The sequence below is a fragment of the Suricata suricatta genome, chromosome 10 (genome assembly GCF_006229205.1).
Source record: "Suricata suricatta isolate VVHF042 chromosome 10, meerkat_22Aug2017_6uvM2_HiC, whole genome shotgun sequence".
Taxonomy (NCBI): domain Eukaryota; kingdom Metazoa; phylum Chordata; class Mammalia; order Carnivora; family Herpestidae; genus Suricata; species Suricata suricatta.
Window position 1 is genome coordinate 109685244 of NC_043709.1, and position 21327 is coordinate 109706570.

The 21327-nt window shown below is 37.0% G+C and overlaps 1 protein-coding gene across 4 annotated transcripts in view; it reads left to right on the plus strand.

Annotated features, from left to right (window-relative positions):
* The window catches only part of LOC115304275 (coiled-coil domain-containing protein 7-like), a 200917-nt gene that overhangs the window by 67731 nt on the left and 111859 nt on the right, over nt 1-21327 (plus strand). For all 4 annotated transcript variants that reach the window (XM_029954403.1, XM_029954405.1, XM_029954406.1 and 1 more), the window contains exons 3-5: nt 1616-1726; nt 8194-8319; nt 12146-12253. In XM_029954403.1, coding sequence (XP_029810263.1) covers nt 1681-1726; nt 8194-8319; nt 12146-12253 — 280 coding nt within the window. In that variant the 5' untranslated portion in view covers nt 1616-1680. The remainder of the gene's footprint in view (nt 1-1615; nt 1727-8193; nt 8320-12145; nt 12254-21327) is intronic.

The window sequence follows — 21327 nt, forward strand, 5'->3', positions numbered from 1 at the left end:
GGGCAGGGGCAGAGAGACAGGGAGCCACAGAATCAGAAGCAGGCTCCAGGCTCTGAGCTGTCAGCACAGAGCCCTACACGGGGCTTGAATCCACGAACGTAAGATCATGACCTTAACCGAAGTTGGACGCTTAACCGACTGAGCCACCCAGGCGCCCCATGGTCCTAGAATTTTCTTTGTTGAGTGGCTTTTGATAACTCTCAATACCTTTGTTTGTTACTTGCCCCTTTAAGCCTTCTATTTCTTCTTGATTCAGCCTGGGTGTTTTGTAGGTTGCTAGGAATTCACCCACTTCTTCTCTGGCCCAATTTGTTGATGTTTAATTGTTCACAATATTCCATTATGATTTTTAAATCAATATTAAATCACTGTTAAATAGTGTTAAGTGGAGTTCAGGGCTGAGACATAATGTGACATCACATGCCAGTGAGAATGGCAAGAATAAAATTAGATCTGAGTCTGGTAAGCAATCTCATCATTTACTATACTCACTCCTAATTGTTGAACCAAAGAACTATCAGGTGGCATGCAGAGCACCTTGTAGGTGGTTCTAAAGGTGGTCCAAAAATTTTTTTTCATTGATAGGGAACTTACCTCAAATAGACCAAACCAGTTCAAGAACAAATAGTAGCTAATTAAGGATGGAGAGGGTCCCAGGTGCTAATGTTGTTTCTTCCACTTGCCCCCTTCTTCATCTTCCGTAGGCAAAGTGTCCACTGAAAGACATTCTGAATGAGGAGATCTGCAGTGACACATTTCACTGCCCCTAAGTTTAATAAGATTGCTTCCTTTATGGTGGAGGCAAATTATTCATGGTTTCTTTGGGTCAGTGGTAAAGTGATCCTGAGGGTCTACTTTTTTTTTCTTTAAACATGAGAAAAATTCACTGCGTTACAGCTGGTCATTAGAACCAAGGACATGCTTAGATCTAGTAGTTGTCATTGTGTGCAGCCCACACGCAGGGGTCTACACAACTTTTGATGACAAACTACTTTATTTTCTGGTTTATCTTTCTTGTGTTTTTTTTTTCTAAAGGTAAGTATATATTTTCTTTTTATTTCCCATTCTTTTTTCCCTAAAAGCATACTTGATAGCTACTATTTGCATTTTTTTCCCCAAGTAAACTTACCTCTTACCAATCCCTTAAAGTTGGGATATAGTAATTTTTAAAATTACTTTAGGAGCTGCATGTAAAACTCTATGTACCACATTACACATCATAATTGATACTACTTTGTTATTCAGTGAATCTTGTATGCTTATATATTTGGGTGCCTTTGAGTATTTTATAATTATAAATATGGTGTAATGAATATCTTATATGTATGTATTTTAATTTTTTAGGCTATGAATATATTAGTCTAAACTATAAATAATCCAAAACAAGTAGGAATTAATATGAAATATATTTTATGTAAAGAAATGTTTATGAAATAATGAGACTACTTCAATACACACATATTAAAATTCTTCTCATCATAAAATGTTAGATGTAGCATTATGGTAAGAAAAATGAGAGAATATAATGCTATATACTTGACATAAATTTGATCTCTAGAGATTTCAAATAGATCTGTTTTTCTGTATAGTGAACTAAATGTATCTCTTTATGTAGTTCAGGATGATGTACCAGATAAAAACCTTACACTTAAGCATCAAGACAAGAAGTCAAAAACAGAAATGCAAGTAAAGAAACAAAAAACTTCCCACAGTAAAACATTCATTAGTAAGTAGAATAATTATAGATAACACGAAATCACTTTAAATTATATTCATCGAATGTTTTTACTTTGGTTCATGAATATGTATTTGAGCATATTTTATAAAAATTTTTGCACTTTCATTTAAATTATGAAAACCCTAAGATAATTTAAGAACAAAAACAAAAGTATTGATAACTTCTGGTTGAAATTGCTTCTATTGAGACTATTTCAGTCATGGGTCATATGTCAGTATCCACTAAAGCTCAATAATAGACCACTAATTATCTCTTAAAGGAGGTATATCTTTCAGCTAGCTACTCCTAGAGGTGATGGACTCAAAGGTCCAACAGCTGCTTCTGATCTGTGGCAGTGTTTTTCTTCCTAAAGCTCCAACTGGTGAAGAGACATATTGTTAAGATCTATAACTTGAAAAGCAAAATGGATCAAAGGGGCCTAGGGGAATGGTTGCCTCAGTTTGAGGGCTTCCAGGTCATTATTCTGGTTGTGGATCCATTAAAAGTAAATGACCTTTCTTACAATCCCAGTGATGGGCGCATTGAGAATGCAAGTAAGTGAATAGTTCCATCAATCATCAGGTGTCCTTTATAATTGTTGGAGCAGAGAGGGCCAAAGCCAGTATTCTGTTATGGGATGAGACACCATACCTCTTGTAAAGTATGCCCAGGAATTTCTTGAACTTTGTCTGTAATAATGGTCTGTCAAGATACCATCTGTGCATCAGCAAGGTGTCTAGCCCTTGGTGGTTAGTTCCTCATCTAGAGCCAACAGGATTATATTATCAAAAACATAGAAGGCTATTCCTCCCTCTGGTAGTGGGATCTTTTCCAGATTATGATCTATGCATTGGTGACAGAAAATTTAGATAGATTTGCCGAAGGTTATGAGTGATGAGTTGTATCCATTACACACAAGGATAAACTAACTGGTCCTAATAATTCCCAGGCAGAGGGATACTGAAAACTATTACAATACCAATTGTTGAAAACAAGTTCCCACACTCGGGACAATAGTTTCTACATCAGTCAGTGTCAGATACTGCTAGTACCAAGGGTTGTCCTATGGGTTGAATGACCAAAATCAATTGAGTATCTATGGACTGAAGGTCAGATGCACAAGCAAACTGATTTATTGAATGGGGACATAGTTTCCAGGAGATGTTGTTGTCTTTAGCTCAGAAAAGAGGGTAGTTATTTATTTTCTTTCCCAGGAAGATTTTTTGGAGACAAAGGTGCTAGGTGCTGGCAATTAGGTTAACTGTTTTCTTATGCCCCTCTATAATGGCTCTAACTGCAGCAATTTCCATCAGGGCTTGGAAGAATGTGAGTGGAGTTTCTTATAGACAATATATCTTTAACATGTATCTCTAATACGTTTATTTGTTGAGGCCATAACACTGGAATTTTTTGTTGACCCAAGGGGACACTTCCATTGGTGTTGGCCTTAGATCCCAAACCAGACTGCACTATTTATATTCCTCTCATCCTGATGTCAAGAGTTGTCGTGATTACAGGCACTTTTGCACCATCATTCAAAAGGCAATTGAAAAGGACAATGCAATTGTCCACCATTTCCCAGTTAATTTCTTCCTTAGCAGAGGTCCTCAGGTATCCACTGGGTGTATAGGGATGTGGCCTATCCCACAATATTTTTTTAAGTGTTTTATTTATTTTTGAAAGAGAGAGAGATTGTGAGCAGGTGAGGGTTAAAGAGAAACGGAGACACAGAATCAGAAGACAGGCTCCAGACTCTGAGCTAGCTCTCAGCACAGAGCCTGACGTGGGGCTTGAACCCATGAACCATGAGATCATGACCTGAGCTGAAGTTGGACGCTTAACTGACTGAGCCACCCAGATGCCCCTATTTTTTGTTTTTGAAAGTTAAGAGTTCAGAGTGAAAATTGGCTGGGCTCTCTGCCTCATGTCAAGATTCACTGAAAGGACATTTGGGCTCTTTCCATAATTTGACTTTTGTTGATAATGTTGCTATATACATTAAGGTGCATGTATCCCTTCAGATCAGTATTGTTTATTTCTTTGGGTAAATATCTAGTAGTGAAATTGCTGGGTCATAGGGTAGTTCTATTTTTAACTTTTTGAGGTATCTCCATACTGTTTTTCAGAATGGCTCCACCAGTTTGCATTCCCACTAATTGTGTAAGCCTTTTTCTCTGCATCCTCACCATCTTTGTTTCCTATGTTGTTATTTTTAGCCATTCTGGTAGGAGTGAGATAATATCTCATTGTAGGTTTGATTTATAGTTCCCTGATGATGAGTGATGTTGAGACACTTATCATGTGTTAGCCATCTGGATGTCTTCTTTGGAAAAATGCCTATTCATATCTTCTGCCCATTTTTAACTGGATTTTTATTTTTGGGTGTTGAGATTTATAATTTCTTTATATATTTTGAATACTAATGCTTTATAGGATATGTCACTTTTAAATATATTCTCTCATCCCTTAGATTTACTTTTAGTTTTGTTGATCATTTCCTTCACTGTGCAGAGGCTTTTTATTTTTATGTTCATTTTTGTTTTTGTTTCTCTTGCCTCAAGAGATGTATCTAGTAAGACGCTGCTATGACTGATGTCAAAGAGGTTCTTGCCTGTGTTCTCCTCTAATATTTTGATGGTTTCATGTCTCCCATTTAGATCTTTAATGCATTTTGAATTTGTTTTTATATATGTTGTAAGAAAGGGGTCCAGTTTCATTCTTTTGCAAGTTGCTCTCCAGTTTCCCCATTACCATTTGTTGAAGAGACTGTATTTTTCTGATTGGATATTCTTTACTGCTTAGTTGGAGATTAATTGGCCATATAGTTGTGGGTTCATTTCTGAATATTCTATTCTGTTCCATTGATCTATGTATCTGTTTTTTGTGCCAGTACCCAGACTGTCTTGATCACTACAGGTCACACACACACACACACACACACACACACACACACACACTGAAATATTACTCAGCCAAAAAAAAGAATGAAAGCTTGCCATTTGTGATGACAAGAATGGAGCTAGAGAGTATTATACTAAGTGAGATAAGTAATTGAGAGAAAGACAAACACCATATGATTTCATTCATATGTGGAATTTAAGAAATAGATAAACATGTAAAAAATCAGATTCTTAACTATAAAGAATAAACTGAGGCTTGCTGGTGGGGAGGTGGGCTGGGGGATGGACTAAATGGGTGATGAAGGGCACTTGTGATAAGCACTTGAAGTTGTATGTAAGCAAGTGATAAATCACTAAATCCTATACATGAAACTGATATTACCCTGTATGTTAACTAGCTGGAATTTGAATTAAAATTTGGAAAAAAAATAATTCATTGGAAGGACTGGAGTGATAACACTTGGTTTTGGCATAGTAACTGTCACCATGTATACCATAGTGGTAGAGAATACTACCTTGGTAAAGAGTCCTTCAGTCTCTTCATTTGAAAACCCACTGATGAACACCTGAACCTATAAATCTCTTCTAGAAATCCTTTGCTTAGATTGTCCAGGTGTAGCTTCCCAATTACCATTTTTTAAATCACATTTTATACTGGTCAGTAGTTGCTCTCTTGACAATAAGCACTATTCCATGACAAGAAATTGGTTAGTTAAAAATCTAAACTGTGTGGTAGAACAATTGAATAGACCTAATAAATAGGTTTAATTGAGCTTGATATACAACACTTGTGGAACAAATAAACCTAGAAATCGGAGTCTAGTTAAAAATCTCATCCTCACTCCATCAGTGTAGAACCTAGGGACTACCAGAATAATTCTGGAGGGCTATTATTGACTCTACAAAAAGTGATCCAAATGTTTTTCAATGGAGGAAATTCATCATGAATGGACCTTCATTTCAGAGCCCAAATTGTACCTAGATGAGGAAGAACACAGTCTCAGATTTTTGTGTCCTTTCTTACACTTTCCTTCACTTCTGTGGGCAAGATGGCTATTGTAAAATCTCTCCAAGGAATTTTGCATTAATGAGCCCATAGATGCCAGTCTCCCTCATTAAGTTTAAAAAGGTTATCTCCTGTATTATGGAGGGGAAGTAACCAGTCTCTCAGGTCTCTTCGGTCACTGGATCAAATGTCCTTCAAGACCCTACATTCTTTTTTCTTAGAGAACAGATCACAATAAATTGATGAGTCATAGGCTAACTATTAGCACAAGGAGGGCTTCTTAAAATTAACAACAACACTGAATGCAACGCAGCATACTAGAGCTCCAATAACTTTAGGTACCATCACCAGAGGACCAAAGACAGTAGCCAAGGAACTGCTTCCCTACTTTTTCAGAGCTCATCTGTTGAATATCTAATTTGACCACTTACTGTGTGTTTTGGAAAGCGAATTGAGAGCTAAATACAAGGACAATTGTTCATGCTCAGAACTGAAAAGCAAAGTATATGTAAATAATACAGTATACTTTCCTGGAGAGTCCCTGGCAGTGTCCACTAGCACTTCTGGAGATACATTGTCTGTTCTGGTGAGGTGCCCTTTAGGACCCTATGACTTTTGTAAATTACCCAGCTACATACCTTGAAAGGGATAACTAGCACCTCCCAAAGTGCTCCTTCCAGAATTTTACTTTATTATTGACTATGACAATTTGTCAGAGAAAAAGCTGCCAGTTTTGACTTGGTCAATTTAGATAGCAGGCCAAACTGAAAGTAACAATTAAGCTTTTATTCACTTACTACCATAGTAAAAACAAGAGTCTAAATAGGAAAAGATCTTTCATTTTCTCCAAAGAACCAAACCAGCAAAGGGTCAGATATCAGTACAGATAGGAGTGAGGTTTGGGGGAAGATAATCTCATAACTGAAGGAGCCCCAAACAAAAGGCTCTTGCCTCTTTTTGAATCCAGGAGCCTTGCAGATGTTGATGTAGAATGACCAGGAGTATTGAAGTCCTAAATACTGAGTTGAAATGAGAAAGGTATCTTCAAATTTCCCTAGTAAACTGGTCTATTGAGAAGTGCCTGTAAAGTATAGTGTATTAGATGACTCCTCCCCTTTTCACAAGGTCTCTAATTTCACAAGAAAGCATGGAAACATAGACTGCATAACAGCATGTCATGAATGGGTCTTAGTATTTGACTGCAACTACCTCCAGTGGTGGAGATCATAGCCTGTACATTAAACATGGTGTCGGGTGGTAAATTCTACCCTCCTACCCCATTTTGAGTACTGTCAGGTGGAAACTTTGTAATTGTCTATGATTGGGCCTAAAATGTCAAATGTAGGATTTTGGCCTAGAGTGGGACTCCTATATATACATACATACACATACACATACACATATTTATACACACATACACATAAATGTGCACATATGCATGCATATACACATGCAGAGACATATTTAGAAAGCAAGCCAAATTGAAAGTAACAATTTCTAAATTAATTTAAAAATCATGAGTTCACATGAACACCTTCAATTTCAGTCCATCTCAGTATATGTTCTTCCCTTCCTTCTTTTTCATATGCAGATGTTCTTTCTTTTACAGTGTGAACCTGACTGTGAACAACAGTATTAATTTGCTCATCCCTACAACATTTATGAAATTATTTCAGAATTGTGTTGTATATACTACTAGAAAAATGAAACTATTGAAAGATATGTTTGTAGCCTGCTCCTTACTCTCTTGTCCAAGAATAAGTGTTTATGTTAAATAATATATTGCTGAATTATTTAGATTAGTATTTTTTCTTTTTAAGATTTCTTTCCATTTTAGTTGTCTTATACTTGACCTTATTTCAATTTTTGGAATATGTGGAACATGATCATACTACTAAAGTAGAAAATAAGTAAAAAGGTATACTTAGAGATTACCATTTCTTCCTCATTATTCCCCTCACATCTTATTATTGATCATTGTATTTTTTCTTACATGTTTCCTGTGTTTTCTGTTTTAAAGGTACCTATTTTGCTCTCTCTCTCTTATTTTCCTTCTTTTACAATCATAAGATATAGTACAGGCTATCCCTATTTCTGATATATGTTCTGCTTAATATTGTCTCCAGAAAGTCTCTGTACATCAGCTTATAAAGATCTTTATCATATTTCTTAGGAGAATTTATATCAAGCTGTAGTTCACAGGATAATACCTTAAACAGTCAGTCACAGATACATGAATATTTATGTTATTTTGAATATTTTCAATGAAAAATAATGTAGAGATAATATGTATTTTCACTTTTATTTTATTAATATGCACTAACAGAAAGTATAAATAACACAAGAAAATTAAGTACTAGTATAATATATTGTATGCAAAAAATTGTTCTTAAGGCAATAGCTCCAATAATTACCCATTAAAAATTTTATCACATTTTCATGTCAGATTCAGATTATAGTAATGTATTTTAAATAATTTATGTGAAAGAAAATGCTGCTGTAGACTATGCCTAAGTTTGAAACTTAGGAATTTCACAGTAGTTTCTATTTGTTTTTTGGTGACTTAAAAGCCTCTCTTTATGAAGCTAATGGCAACATAACAGAAGAAAATCCTGTGGTTGAGCCTCAAGAGTCAATGTCAAAAACCCAAATGCAAGTAAAGAAACAAAAAATTGCTACAGAGGAAAAACTCACTAGTAAGTACAATAATTATACCTAATTAAATATTTTAAATTAATGATATCAGAAGATTGTTTTACTTTAGTACATGACCATGTATATGAGCATATATTTTGCAGAAAATTTACAGTTTGATTCAGAATCTGAACATCCTAATTGGAGAAGAAAGTCAAATATTTGTAACATTTGTTGTTGGTTTCTGCTTGTAAGACAATTCATATCCATACGTGCTCAGTATCCACTAAGGCCAAATGACAGACAATCTCAAGGGATGTATACATTTCAGGCAGATTTTGGGTGCGGTAACCCAACAGTCACCTCTGACTAGTGGCATTGTCCTTCTCAACAGTCTCAAATTGGTAGATAAGTTGCTGAGACCTGTAACTCGAAAGGCAAATGTGGATCGAAGGAACAAAGCAGATGGTGGCCTGAGAGGCCTTTTGGAGGATCTGTAAGACTTCCCTTGGGCTGGGGCCCACTCAAAGGCAGAGGCCTTTTTGGTAACCTTATAGATGGATGTCCTAGTCATTGAGATGCCTGCATAGGTAATAGGAGACTGCCAGAAGCTGAATAACCCCACTGATTGCCGGGTCTCCTTTGTGTGTTTTGGGCTGGAAAGAGAAAAAAACTTTACCCCTTAGAACTTGGGGTGAGACAATGTACCCCTTTCCATTTTGCCCCCAAGTATTTTGCATGGGTATTAGGTTCTTGTGCCTTGTTTATATTAATGGTCCAGCTATGTTGCTGCATGGAGGTTCTTACAGGATTCAGTCCTTGTTGGGGAGTGCTCTTGTCTGGGTCCAGGGGAGAATGTTGTAACTATAGCACAAGGTTTCTTCTTGATCTGGGAGCAGAGCTTTTTTCCAGGTTATGGGCTTATGGAAGGACATCAAGGGTATATTACAACCCATTATACATAAGGTAAACTTATGATCCTAATTACCTGTGTGAACATGGATGCTAAGAAGGCCATTTGTGATACCAATTGCTGTATACCTATTTCACTCACCTTGGGCAGTAAACCTCTATGAAGGTCACAATTGCAAGTGACATCAGCATCCATTTCTATACTATAGTATTGAGTGACAATAATCAATTGAGTCTCTAGCTACCCAAGGCCTTACACTCAGACTGAAAAGGCTTATGAATAGAGAAAAAAACATCATGGACAACTTTGCTTTATTAAGCTCAGCAAGGAAGGCAATTTTTAAAATTTCTTTAAATTTTTAAGTTCTTTCTTTCTCTTTCTTTCCTTCCTTCCTTCCTTCCTTCCTTCCTTCCTTTCTTTCTTTCTTTCTTTCTTTCTTTCTTTCTTTCTTTCTTTCTTTCTTTCTTTCTTTCCTTCCTTCCTTCCTTCCTTCCTTCCTTCCTTCCTTCCTTCCTTCCTCCCTCCCTCCCTCCCTCCCTCCCTCCCTCCCTCCCTCCCTCCCTTCCTTCCTTCCTTCCTTTCTTCTTTCCTTCTTTCTTTCTTTTCTTTCCTTGGTAGTTGTTTTCAGATGGCAAAGGTGCTAGGCCCTGGTAGCTTGGTAGGCTTATAGTTTTCCATATACCAAACTAAAATGGCCCTAAAATGCCTCAGTTTCCATTAGAGCTTAGGGATGAAAAAGTGAGTGAGATGTTCATAGAAAATACATCTATACAAATAATACATTCAGTAATGGAAGCCATAACAATGGAGATTTTTAGTGGCCTTTACGAACACACCCATAGTTGAGTTTGGACAAGGGTCCCATTTGGTAAGCTCAGCCCCAAAGCAATTGGGCCTTATCTTTTTTCCCCTCATCCTAGTTATAGGAATCACAGTCAGATATATGCACCAGTGTCCAAAAGGCCTAGAAATGTAATTCTCATCCATCTTCCCATTGAACCATGACCTTGGCATACCCACTAATCCCCAGATGGGAATATAGGGACCTTGACCTAACCCCGACTCTTGTTTATACTGAAAGATCAAAGGTTGGGTAAAAGTAGATGGGGGTTGGGAGGCAGAAGAGAGGTCTCTAGTTATCCCAAGATAAACTAAGAAGTGCAGAACAAAGAGCATTTGTTTTAGACTTAGATGTCATCACCATTTGGCTTCTAGTGCGGCTGTGTGTTGGGTGACGTATGGACCACTATCTGGCCATGAATCTTTGTTGGAGACTCCATTAATGTCATCCTTGAGACCCCCCTGTGGAGTAACCAGACTCAGAACTTTCTTTGGGAAAATAATCAGATTGTTCAGAAGTGGGTTCCTGCTTAACATTTTTAGGTCCCTCCATTCACTAGTCAAACCTTGTTATTTCACATTAGCTGGTTTTTCCTTACCCTGAAATCTGTCAGTTAATATCCAGGTTGTTTTGTGAACTAATTGACATCACTTTATAAAGAGGTTTAATTGAGCTAGAAACCAGCAAAAGTGGAACAAATGACCCTGGAAATCTGAGTCTAGTAAACAATCTCCTTATCTATCTACTATGCTTGCCCCCATTGTCCAATGAAAGGACCATCAGAGTGGCTCATTGTGGCCAGATTTCAGGTGGTTATAAAGGTTATCCAAACAGCCTTCCTGAGTGTCCAAGGACACTCAACATTAGTGGGCCAAACCAGAGAAGGGAGCTGAGGAAGGAGTGTATCTGGGGTTCACATTATTGCCTTCCCCAACTACCTCGTCTTCCTTGGGCAAGGGGCCACTGTGTGGGCACTCTGAATGAGTGGGCCTGTTGCAATGCATCCCCTCACTAAATTTCATAAGTTATCTCCTTAACTATGGAGCCAAACCACCCCATACTCTACGGTCTTGTCAGCTCACTAGCAAAGCAATGTTGAAGGTTTTGTATACTTGTTCATTAAAAATGAGTCTCAAATATTTCCTACGTCATAGGCTGTTCCTCAGCGATAGGGACATGCCTAGCACTATCAAAGGGTGTTTAGTAAACTTCAGCAAGCTTTGTCCACAGTGACTTTGGAAAAAAACTACAAAACTACTTTTTTTTTCTGATTTATCTTCCATGTTTCATTTTGTAAAGGTAAATATTATCTATTTTTTAAGTTTTCTTTCTGTTCTTTCCTAAAAGATCATGTACTAGATATCCTCTTTATCAGGTTTTTTAAAATTCCACTTAACATTATGTCCTGGACATTCCTCCCAATCAGTTGGATGAGATCTTTTTTTTTCTTTCCTCTTAGAATTGCATGTACAGGGGCACCTGGGTGGCTCAGTCGGTTGTGCATCCGGCTTCAGCTCAGGTCATGATCTCACGGTTTGTGGGTTTGAGCCCTGCATCGGGCTTTGTGCTGACAGCTAGCTCAAAGCCTGGAGCCTGTCTTCAGATTCTGTATCTCCCTCTCTCTGACTCTCCCCTGCTCGAGCCGTCTCTCTCTGTCTCTCAAAAATAAATAAAAAACATTAAAAAAAAAGAATTTGGACCATACTGTGTACCATTATCAATATTACTGTAGTTTCTAGTATATACCTTATTTTATTGAGCCAGTCTCCTATGTTTGCACATTTATGTGGTTTTGAATATTTTACAATTACCAATAGGCTGAAACAAATAATCCTATGCATATATATTTTCATTGTTTCATCGATAATTATGTTTTCATTTAAAGTATTAACTAAAGAATAAATAAAGATGTATTTGAGAACTATGAACATTAATGGAATAATGAGATGGTTTCGATACATCCATTAAAAACTCTTCTCACCATTTTCATATTGGACCTAGAATTATGATAATTTGCTTACAAGTTTTTAAAAGTGAAAGAAAACTTTTCTGTGCATTATCAATGTTTTGAGAGCCTGGAATCTCACAATATATGTTTTTCCATTTACTGTACTAAATGCCTCTCTTTATGTAGCTCATGGTAAAGTACCTGAAAATCCTGCGATTGAGCCTCAAGAGTCAATGTCAAAAACCCAACTACTAGTAGAAAAACAAAGAGCTTCAAAAGGGATAAGATTCTATGGTAAGTACAGTAATTAGAGATAGCTTTAAATGAAATTTTTGGAAGATCATTTTTCTTTGTTTTTTTAATATTTGTTTCAGCATATATTTTATAGAAGCCAAGTTTGAACTATAGTTAAGTACCCTAAAATAACTAGAGTACAAAGAGAGAAGTATTTGTATTTTTTGTTGGTATTTCCTGTCCAATGGTTATTTCTTTGTCAAGGGCAACAACGCAGTGTTCAGAGGGGCTCTGTAACTGGCCAATAATATCTCTAAAAAATGTGTAACTTTTATCTGTCTCCTGGAGATATGGATTTGAAGAGCAAAGGGGGTACTTCTGACTTCTGTCAGTGGCTTTCTGCTTTACCTTCTTATAAGGAGTAGAGATTTCCCTGAATTCTGTAACTCAATGAGCCAATAAAGATTAGAGGGGCACAGTGGAAGGACAGTCTTGTGATCTGTTCAAGGGCCTCAGGGGCATATTCTTGGTCATGGCCCCACTAAAAGGAAGTGGCCTTTCTACTTACCCCATAGATAAGCCATCATAGGTCCTAAATTGGGACTATGACAGAGTAAATAACTAAATTTTTCCATCAATTGCTGGGTTTTTATTTGTTATAGTATAGGGGGCAACACTGGGCACTATTTTCTGAAATGAGATGTCATGCCCCTTACAGAGCATGCTGAGGAATTCTATTGGACATCAGGTAACTGTACCTTGCCTGTAATACTGACCCCACTGACTTGCCATATGTAGGTCTGTAGGGCAATCAGTATTTGTTTTGTTGTGTCCATGTTAGTTGATGTCATCGTTTGAATGGAAGTCTATTGATTTCTCTGAGTAGGACTTGTTCATATCTTCACTTTTGTGTTGATAACAGATATTCACAGAATTTTGATAGTCTTTTGGAAGCACAGTAGTGGTGTATGGCAACCCACTCACCAAAGGCTGCTGATCATGAACTTCCACAATAAAGGGATGCTAAAAAGGGCATTCATAATAGCAATTGCTGCATCCCAAGTTCTCTCAAGTTTGGACATAGACTGTAGCACTGTCAAAATGTAAATACCATAATTGTAAGGTCTGTACTACAACATTAAACTGCACAAATAGGTTTAGAGTCTATACACCCAAAGCTGTGAGCATATATTGGCTGAATTATTGGATAGGTAAATAGCCTCATGGAGAACTTTCATTTCATCCAGCTCGGCAATTAGGGCAGCTGTAGTTTTTTTCATCCCCAGGCAGGTATTTTGGGAGACAAAGGCACTAGACACTGATAATTGGATAGGTTCACAGTCTTCCAAATGCCAGATAAAATGGACTTAACTGCAGCAATTCCCATCAGGGCTGAGGAGTTGGCACAAAGCAGAGATTCACATTGACAATTCATCTGTACTAATTATATGTATACTAATTGGGCCATTACAATGGGAGATGGCAGTGCCCTAAAGGGAAATATCCATAGTTGGATCTGGGTAAGGGTCCCATTGGCAATGCCCTCAGACCCAATGGTATCATTACCCAGATCCCTTATCCTTACCCAGTGAACATTATGTGTTTTTCCTACATCTTGGTATTAGGAGTAGTGAAGGTCATAGTCACAAACGTAAGTATCCAAAGGCCCAAGAAACACAATTCTTTCCTACCTCCCCATTCATAGCTTAGGTCTTCCACTGAGGGTGGAGACCTGGTTTCTGAAAACAGAGGGTTCTTTATAAAGGTTGTTAGGTTCTCAGATTCATATCAAAATTTAGTGGAAAGAACTGAGCAGTAGAACATGTAGTAGTTGGGCCATCAGCATGTGGACCCTTGTTCAGCTGCCTTTGGGGCAACCTTGCCTAGTACCAGTCTACTAGTGCCTTGGTACAGAGCCCACCAACTTACTTTTTGGACACCCCATTTTTGTATATCCACTTGTAGATCTCTTCAAGAGGGCCTTGACCTGAACTCCCCAGGAGTAGGTGACTGATTACCATTTTTACATTGTTTTCACTATTGGTCAATCATTGCTACCTTATTAGTAGCTGCTATTTTTTGTGTAATAATTTGTCAGTTAATATTCAGATTGTGTGATACTCAATGACCTGATCTTATGAAGAAATGTAATGGCGCTTCCTACTTTATGAGGGTGGAATGAATTAATTGGGTATTCTGAGTCTATTTAAAAATCTTATCATGTGCTGTCCGCACTTCATCAGGACGATTAGTGTGACTCAAAGGGACACTATCGCTTCTGTAATGGTGACCCAAACACTGTTTTTGGTAGCAGGGAGCTCATCACAGGTAGACCATCCTGTCAGAGCCAAAACAGTACTTAGTCTCAGATATTTTCTTTTTTCATCCTCCACTTAGTGTCACCTCTTCAGCCAATATGGCTACTGTCAAGGCTTTCTGAAGATGGTATTCTGTAGTGAGAGTGAAAAGTGTGCTCTTTTCCTTCACTAGGTTTAACAAGATTATTTCCTTTACCTTGGATGCAAAGAAACCAGGTCTCCAAGATCTTTTTTTTGTTTTGTTTTGTTAATGAAGTGATTCCATGGTGGTTATTCTTTTTCATTAAAGTGCAAGTCTTAATCATTCACTGTGTGGTAGGCTGTCCCAGGAGTATGCTTAGAGGTAATGCGTTATTGGTTGCATCTTAGCATGGAGGCTCTCCAGTGACTTTAGGTCCCATCATTGGTGGACCATAAGCAGTAGCCACAAGTTACTTCAATATTTCTCTAAAAGACTCCCTGGTGAATATCTAATTGGATCCAGCAGGTGTCTTGGCCAGTGAATCAAGGTCTAAAGATATGCAACTTTGTTCCCTCTCAGAACTGAAAAGCTTATGTAAAAAGCTAGAGCATCCCATATGGTTTGCTAGGGTTGTCCAAAATATACTGACCACTGCCAGAGTGCCCCAGACAGCTCTCAGACTCTTCTGATGACCCCATAATACCCCACTACCCAATTTCAGAATGTCCCACAGGTTCACTAGTATCTTCTAAAGTGTGTCTTTCATAAAGGTATTGGACTTCATTGATCCTGCTTGCACTACAGTTTGTCTGAGAGATATGCCAGTTTTTGAGTTGGTCAATTAAAATAAAAAGCAGAAATGAAAGTAACAAAGCTTTATTCATTTAATGAAATAATATCAACAAAGTCTAAGCAGGAAATGACCCTAGCTATACCAGTATTCCATTTCCCCTCTTGGAACAACAGTGGGTGAAGATTAAATGCATCAGTCTAAACTGGTATGAGATATACTGGAGGATCATGTCACAGCTGAAGGATCCCCAAAAAGTCTCTTGCTGTTTTATGGATGCTGTGTTCTTGGGAGGTAGTGGTGGCAGGAGTAGGAGTATAAAAATCCTGAGTAAAGTGGAACTGAGAAAAATTTCTATAAATGACCCCCAGTGAGGTGCTTTAGGCAGAGGTAGTGCCTAAACAGTACTTAAGTCAAGCCCATCCTCTCCACCACCACAAGGAAGCCTTAAAAGACTATGGTTAAGAATGCACTATGTATTGGCAAGAGCTTGGGAAAAGAGGGAGTTGAGACCATGACTAGTTATGTATCGAGTCTTTTGTGGAATGAGAAACTTCTTTTCCCCATGTCATTATAACTATCTGTGTTTGTGTCGGGAACATTACACATAAGATATGGCCTAGAGTTATATTCCTTGGATGTATTCACATATACTTAATGCACACATGTATTTATATTCATACTTGTATGTCTACATACATATACATGTAAACATACATAAACATATTTAGAATTCATGATAAAAAACATCTTGGAAACCTTCAAATCTAGTTTATCCCCTCAAGGCTTTGTCTTATCTTCCTCTATTTCACGTGTATGTCCTTGACTCTGAATAACATAACAGATTTACTCATTTGCTCCTTATTATGTTCCTATCTTGTTTTTAGAATTGCTTAGCACATAGATCTAGAAAATTAAGCCTACTGAAAATATTTTATCTTGAGTTTACAGTCTCTCCTACCCACTCTTGTTTATGAGGGTCCATGTCAAATACTATATTGATGAGTTATTTACATTAATGCTTTTATTTTTTTTTCCATAATATTTTATTGTCAAATTGTTTTCCATACAACACCCAGTGCTCTTCCCCTTTTAAAATTATTAACAGGTTCATTTCTTTAAGCTTGCTTTTAGTTGTAGTGCTTCTTTTGTGATTTAATTTTATTTTTGAAGTAAATGAAACTCACACCTGTTTCCAAAAGTAAATAAATATATATATATACATATATATGTATATATATATATAGAGAGAGAGAGAGAGATTACTTAGAGAACAACAATTTCATCCCAGTTTTCTTCCTTTCTTTTCTTTTCTTTTTTAAATTTATTTATTAAAATTCAAGTTAGTTAACAAAGTGTAGTATTGGCTTCAGGAGCAGATCCTAGTGATTCCTCACTTCCATATGATACCCAGTGCTCATTCCAACAAGTACCTTCCTTAATGCCCATGACCCATTTAACCCATCCTCCAACCCATCTTCTCTCCAGCAACCCTCAATTGGTTCTCTGTATTTAAGAGCCTCTTATTTTTATCTTATTTTTCCTTCCCTTCTTCTATGTTCATCTGTTGTGTTTCTTAAATTCCACATATGAGTGTTATCATTTGATATTTGTGTTTCTTTGACTAATTTTGTCTGGCATAATACACTCTAGTTCCATTCACATTTTTGCTAAAGGCAAGATTTCATTCTTTTTGATTGCCTGGTAATATTCCATTGCATATATATAGAATAGATGAAGAAGATGTGGCATGTGGGCGTGTGGGTGTATATATATCAAATTATGGAAAGAACTCATATATATTTACATATATGCACACAAATTGATGGACATTTGAGTTTTTTCCATAATTTGACTATTGATGGCAGCACTGCTGTAAAATTGGGGTTCATCTTCCCCTTTGAATTAGCATTTTGTATCCTTTGAACAAATTCCTAGTAGTGTAATTGCTGGGCCATAGGGTAGTTCTCTTTTTAATTTTTTGAGGAACCTATATACTATTCTCCATAATGGGTGTACCAGTTTGCATTCCCACCAACAATGCAAGAGGGTTCCTCTTTCTCTGTGTCTTTGCCAATATCTGTTGCTTCCTGAGTTCTTAATTTTAGTCATTCTGACAGATGTGAAGTTGTACCTCATTGTGGTTTTGATTCATAATTCCCTGATGATGAGTGATGTTGAGCATCTTTTCATGTATCTGTTAGCCATATGGATGTCTTCTTTGGAAAAGTGTCTGTCCATGTCTTTTGCCCATTTCTTAACTGGGTTATTTGGTTTTTTGTGTGTGTTGAGTTTGATAAGTTCTTTATAGACTATACTTTGGAATCTAAATCTTTATCTGATAGGTCATTTGCAATATTTTGTCCCATTCTGTTGGTTGCCTTTTAGTTTTGTTGACTGTTTCCTTTACTGTGCAGAAGCTCTATCTTGATGAGGTCCCAATAGTTCATTTTTACTTTTGTTTCCCTTGCCTCCGGAGACATGCCTTGTAAGAAGTTGCTGTGGCAGAAGTCAAAGAAGTTACTACCCGTTTCCTCCTGGATTTTGATGGTTTCCTCTCCCACATTTATGTCTCTCATCCATTTTGAATTATTTTTGTTATGGTGTAAGAAAATGGTCCTATTTTATTTTTTTGCATGTCGCTGTCCAATGTTTTTTTTGCATGTTTTTTCCAATACCATTTGCTGAAGATACTGTCTTTTTTCTGTTGGATATTCTTTCCTGATTTGTCAAAGATTAATTGGCCATACATTTGTGGGTCCGTTTTTGGGTTTTATATCCTGTTCCATTGATCTATGTGTCTGTTTTTGTGCCAGTACCATAGTGTTTTAATGATACAGCTTTATGATACAACTTGAAGTCGGGAATTGTGATGCTTCCAGTTTGGTTTTCTTTTTCAGCATTATTTTGGCTATATAGGGTCACTTGTGGCTACATACAAATTTTAGAATTATTTATTCTAACTTTGTGAAGAATGCTGTCATTAGTTTGATAGGAATTACATTGAATGTGTATATTATGTTGGATAGTATAAATATTTTAACAATATTTATTCTTCCAATCCGTGAGCATGGAATATTTTTCCATTTTTTGGTGTCTTCTTCGATTTCTTTCACAACCTTTTTATAGTTTTCAGGGTATAGATCTTTTACCTCTTGGTTAGGTTTATTTTTAGGTATCTTACAGTTTTTGGTGCAATTGTAAATGGGATTGATTCCTTGATTTTTCTTTCTGCTGCTTATCAGTAGAGAGAAATGTAACTGATTTCTGTACATTGATTTTATATCCTGTGACTGCTTAATTCATGTATCAGTTCTAGAAGTTTCTTGGTGGAGTCTTTCCTGTTTTCCATGTAGAGTAACATGTCATCTGAGAAGAGTGAAAGTCTGACTTCTTGCTTGCCAATTTATGTGTTTTATTTCTTTTTCTAGCCTGATTGCTAAGGCTAGGACTTCCAACTGTATGTTGAACAACAATAATGAGAGTGGACATCCCATTTGTGTTCTGACCTCAGGGGGAAGGCTTTCACCTTTTCCCCATTGAGGACGATATTTGCTGTGGGTCTTCTGTATACAGCATTATAATGTTGAGGTATGTTAACACTATCCTGCTTCTTGAGGTTTTTTTTTTTTTTTAATCAAGAAAGAGTGCTGTATTTCGTCAAATGCTTTTTTTGCATCTATTGAGTGGATCATATATTTCTTTCTTTTTTCATGTAGTTTATTGTCAAGGTGGTTTCCATATAACACACAGTGCTCATCCCCACAATTGCCCTCCTGCATGCCTATCACCCCCTTCCCCTTACCCCCTCCCCCTTCAGGCCTCAGTTTGCTTTCTGTACTCAAGAGTCTCTTGTAATTTGCCTCACTCCCTCACCCTAACTCTTTCCCCCTTTTCCCTTCCCATGGTTCTCTGTTAAGTTTCTCATATTACACTTATGAGTGAAAACATATAGTATCTTGTTCTTTTCTGCCTAATTTATTTCACTTAACATGACACACTCAAGTTCCATCCACATTGTCACAAATGGCCAGATTTCATCCTTTCTTGTTGCCATGTAGTATTCCATTGTATACATAAACCACATCTTCTTGATGGACCTTTAGGCTCTTTTCGTGATTAGACTATTGTTGAAAGTGTTGCTATGAACATTGGGGTACATGTGCCCCTATGCATCAGCTGATGCTGATGCTAGGACTTCCAGCACTATGTTAAACAACCGTGGTGAGAGTGGATATCCCTGTCGTGTTCCTGATCTCAGGGGGAAAGCTCTCAATTTTTCCCCATTGAGGATAATATTAGCTGTGGGCTTTTTATAAATAGCTCTTATGATGTTTTAGTATTTCCTTATATTCTGACTTTCTCAAGGGTTTTATTAAGAAAGAATGCTGTATTTTGTCAAATGTTTTTTCTGCGTCTATTGACAAGATCATATGGTTGGGTTTTTTTGTTTTTGTTTTTATTTTTTTAATTTTTAATTTTTTTAAATTTAAATAGTTTATTACCAAGTTGGTTTCCATATAACACCCAGTGCTCTTCCCCACAAGTGCCCCCCTCCATGACCATCACCACCCTTCCCTTTCACCCCTCCCTCCTCAGCCCTCAGTTCTCAGCATTCAAAAGACTCTCATGATTTGCCTCACTCCCTCTCCCCAACTTTTCCCTCCCCTTCCCCCTTCCCATGGTTGCCTATTAGGTTTCTCCTGCTAGACCTATGAGTGAAAACATATGGTATCTTTCTTTCTCTGCTTGACTTATTTCGCTTAGCATGACTCCCTCCAGATCCATCCATTTTGCTACAAATGACCATATTTCATTCTTTCTCATTGCCATGGGGATCTACCAAAGGGATACAGAAATGCTGATGCATAGGGGCACATGTACCCCAATGTTCATAACGGCACTTTCAACAATAGCCAAATCATGGAAAGAGCCTAAATGTCCATCAACTGATGAATGGATCAAGAAGATGTGGTATATATATATATATATGTATATATATATATATGTATGTATATATATATGTATGTATATATATGTATATGTATATGTGTATATATATATATACAACAGGAGGTCATATCGTTTTTATCTTTTCTTTTGTTAATGTAATGTAACACATTGATGGATTTACGAATATTGAACCAGCCTTGTAACCCAGGAATGAATCCCACTTGATCATGATGGATAATTCTTTTTATATGCTCTCGAATTCGATTTGCTAGCATCTTATTGAGGATTTTTGCACCTGTATTCATCAAGGATAATGGCCTGTAGTTCTCTTTTTTTGTTGGATCTCTGTCTGGTTTGGGAATCAAAGTGATGCTAGCTTCATAGAATGAGTCCAAAAGTTTTCCTTCCATTTCTATTTTTTGGAATAGCTTGAGAAAAATGGGTATTAACTCTGCTTTAAATGTCTGGTAGAATTCCCCTGGGAAGCCATCTGGCCCTAGGCTCTTATTCATTGGGAGATTTTTGATAACTGATTCGATTTCTTCACTGGTTATGTGTCTTTTCAGTTTTCTATCTCTTCCCATTTGAAATTTGGTAGTGCATGTGTGTTTAGGAATTTGTCAATTTCTTCTAGGTTGTTCAGTTTGTTGCCATATAATTTTTCATAGTATTCCCTGATAATTTCTTGTGTTTCTGATAGGTTGGTTGTAATAATAGATCCCTTTTCATTCAAGATTTTGTCTATTTGGGTGCTGTCTCTTTTCTTTCTAGAAGCCTGGCTAGAGGTTTATCAATTTTGTTTATTTTTTTCAAAAAACCAACTCTTCGTTTCATTGACCTGCTCAACTGTTTTTTTGGATTCTATTTTATTTCTGGCCTGTCCTTTATTGTTTCTCTTCTTCTGCTGGATTTGGGGTGCTCTTGCTGCTCCCTTCTAATTCCTTTAGGTGCTCTATTAGATTTTGAATTTGTGCCATTTCTAGTTTCTTGAAATAGGCCTAGATTGCAATATACTTTCCTCTTATCACTGCCTATGCTGCATCCCAGAGAGTTCAGATTATTGTATTTTTATTTGTTTCCATATATATATATACATATACATACATACATA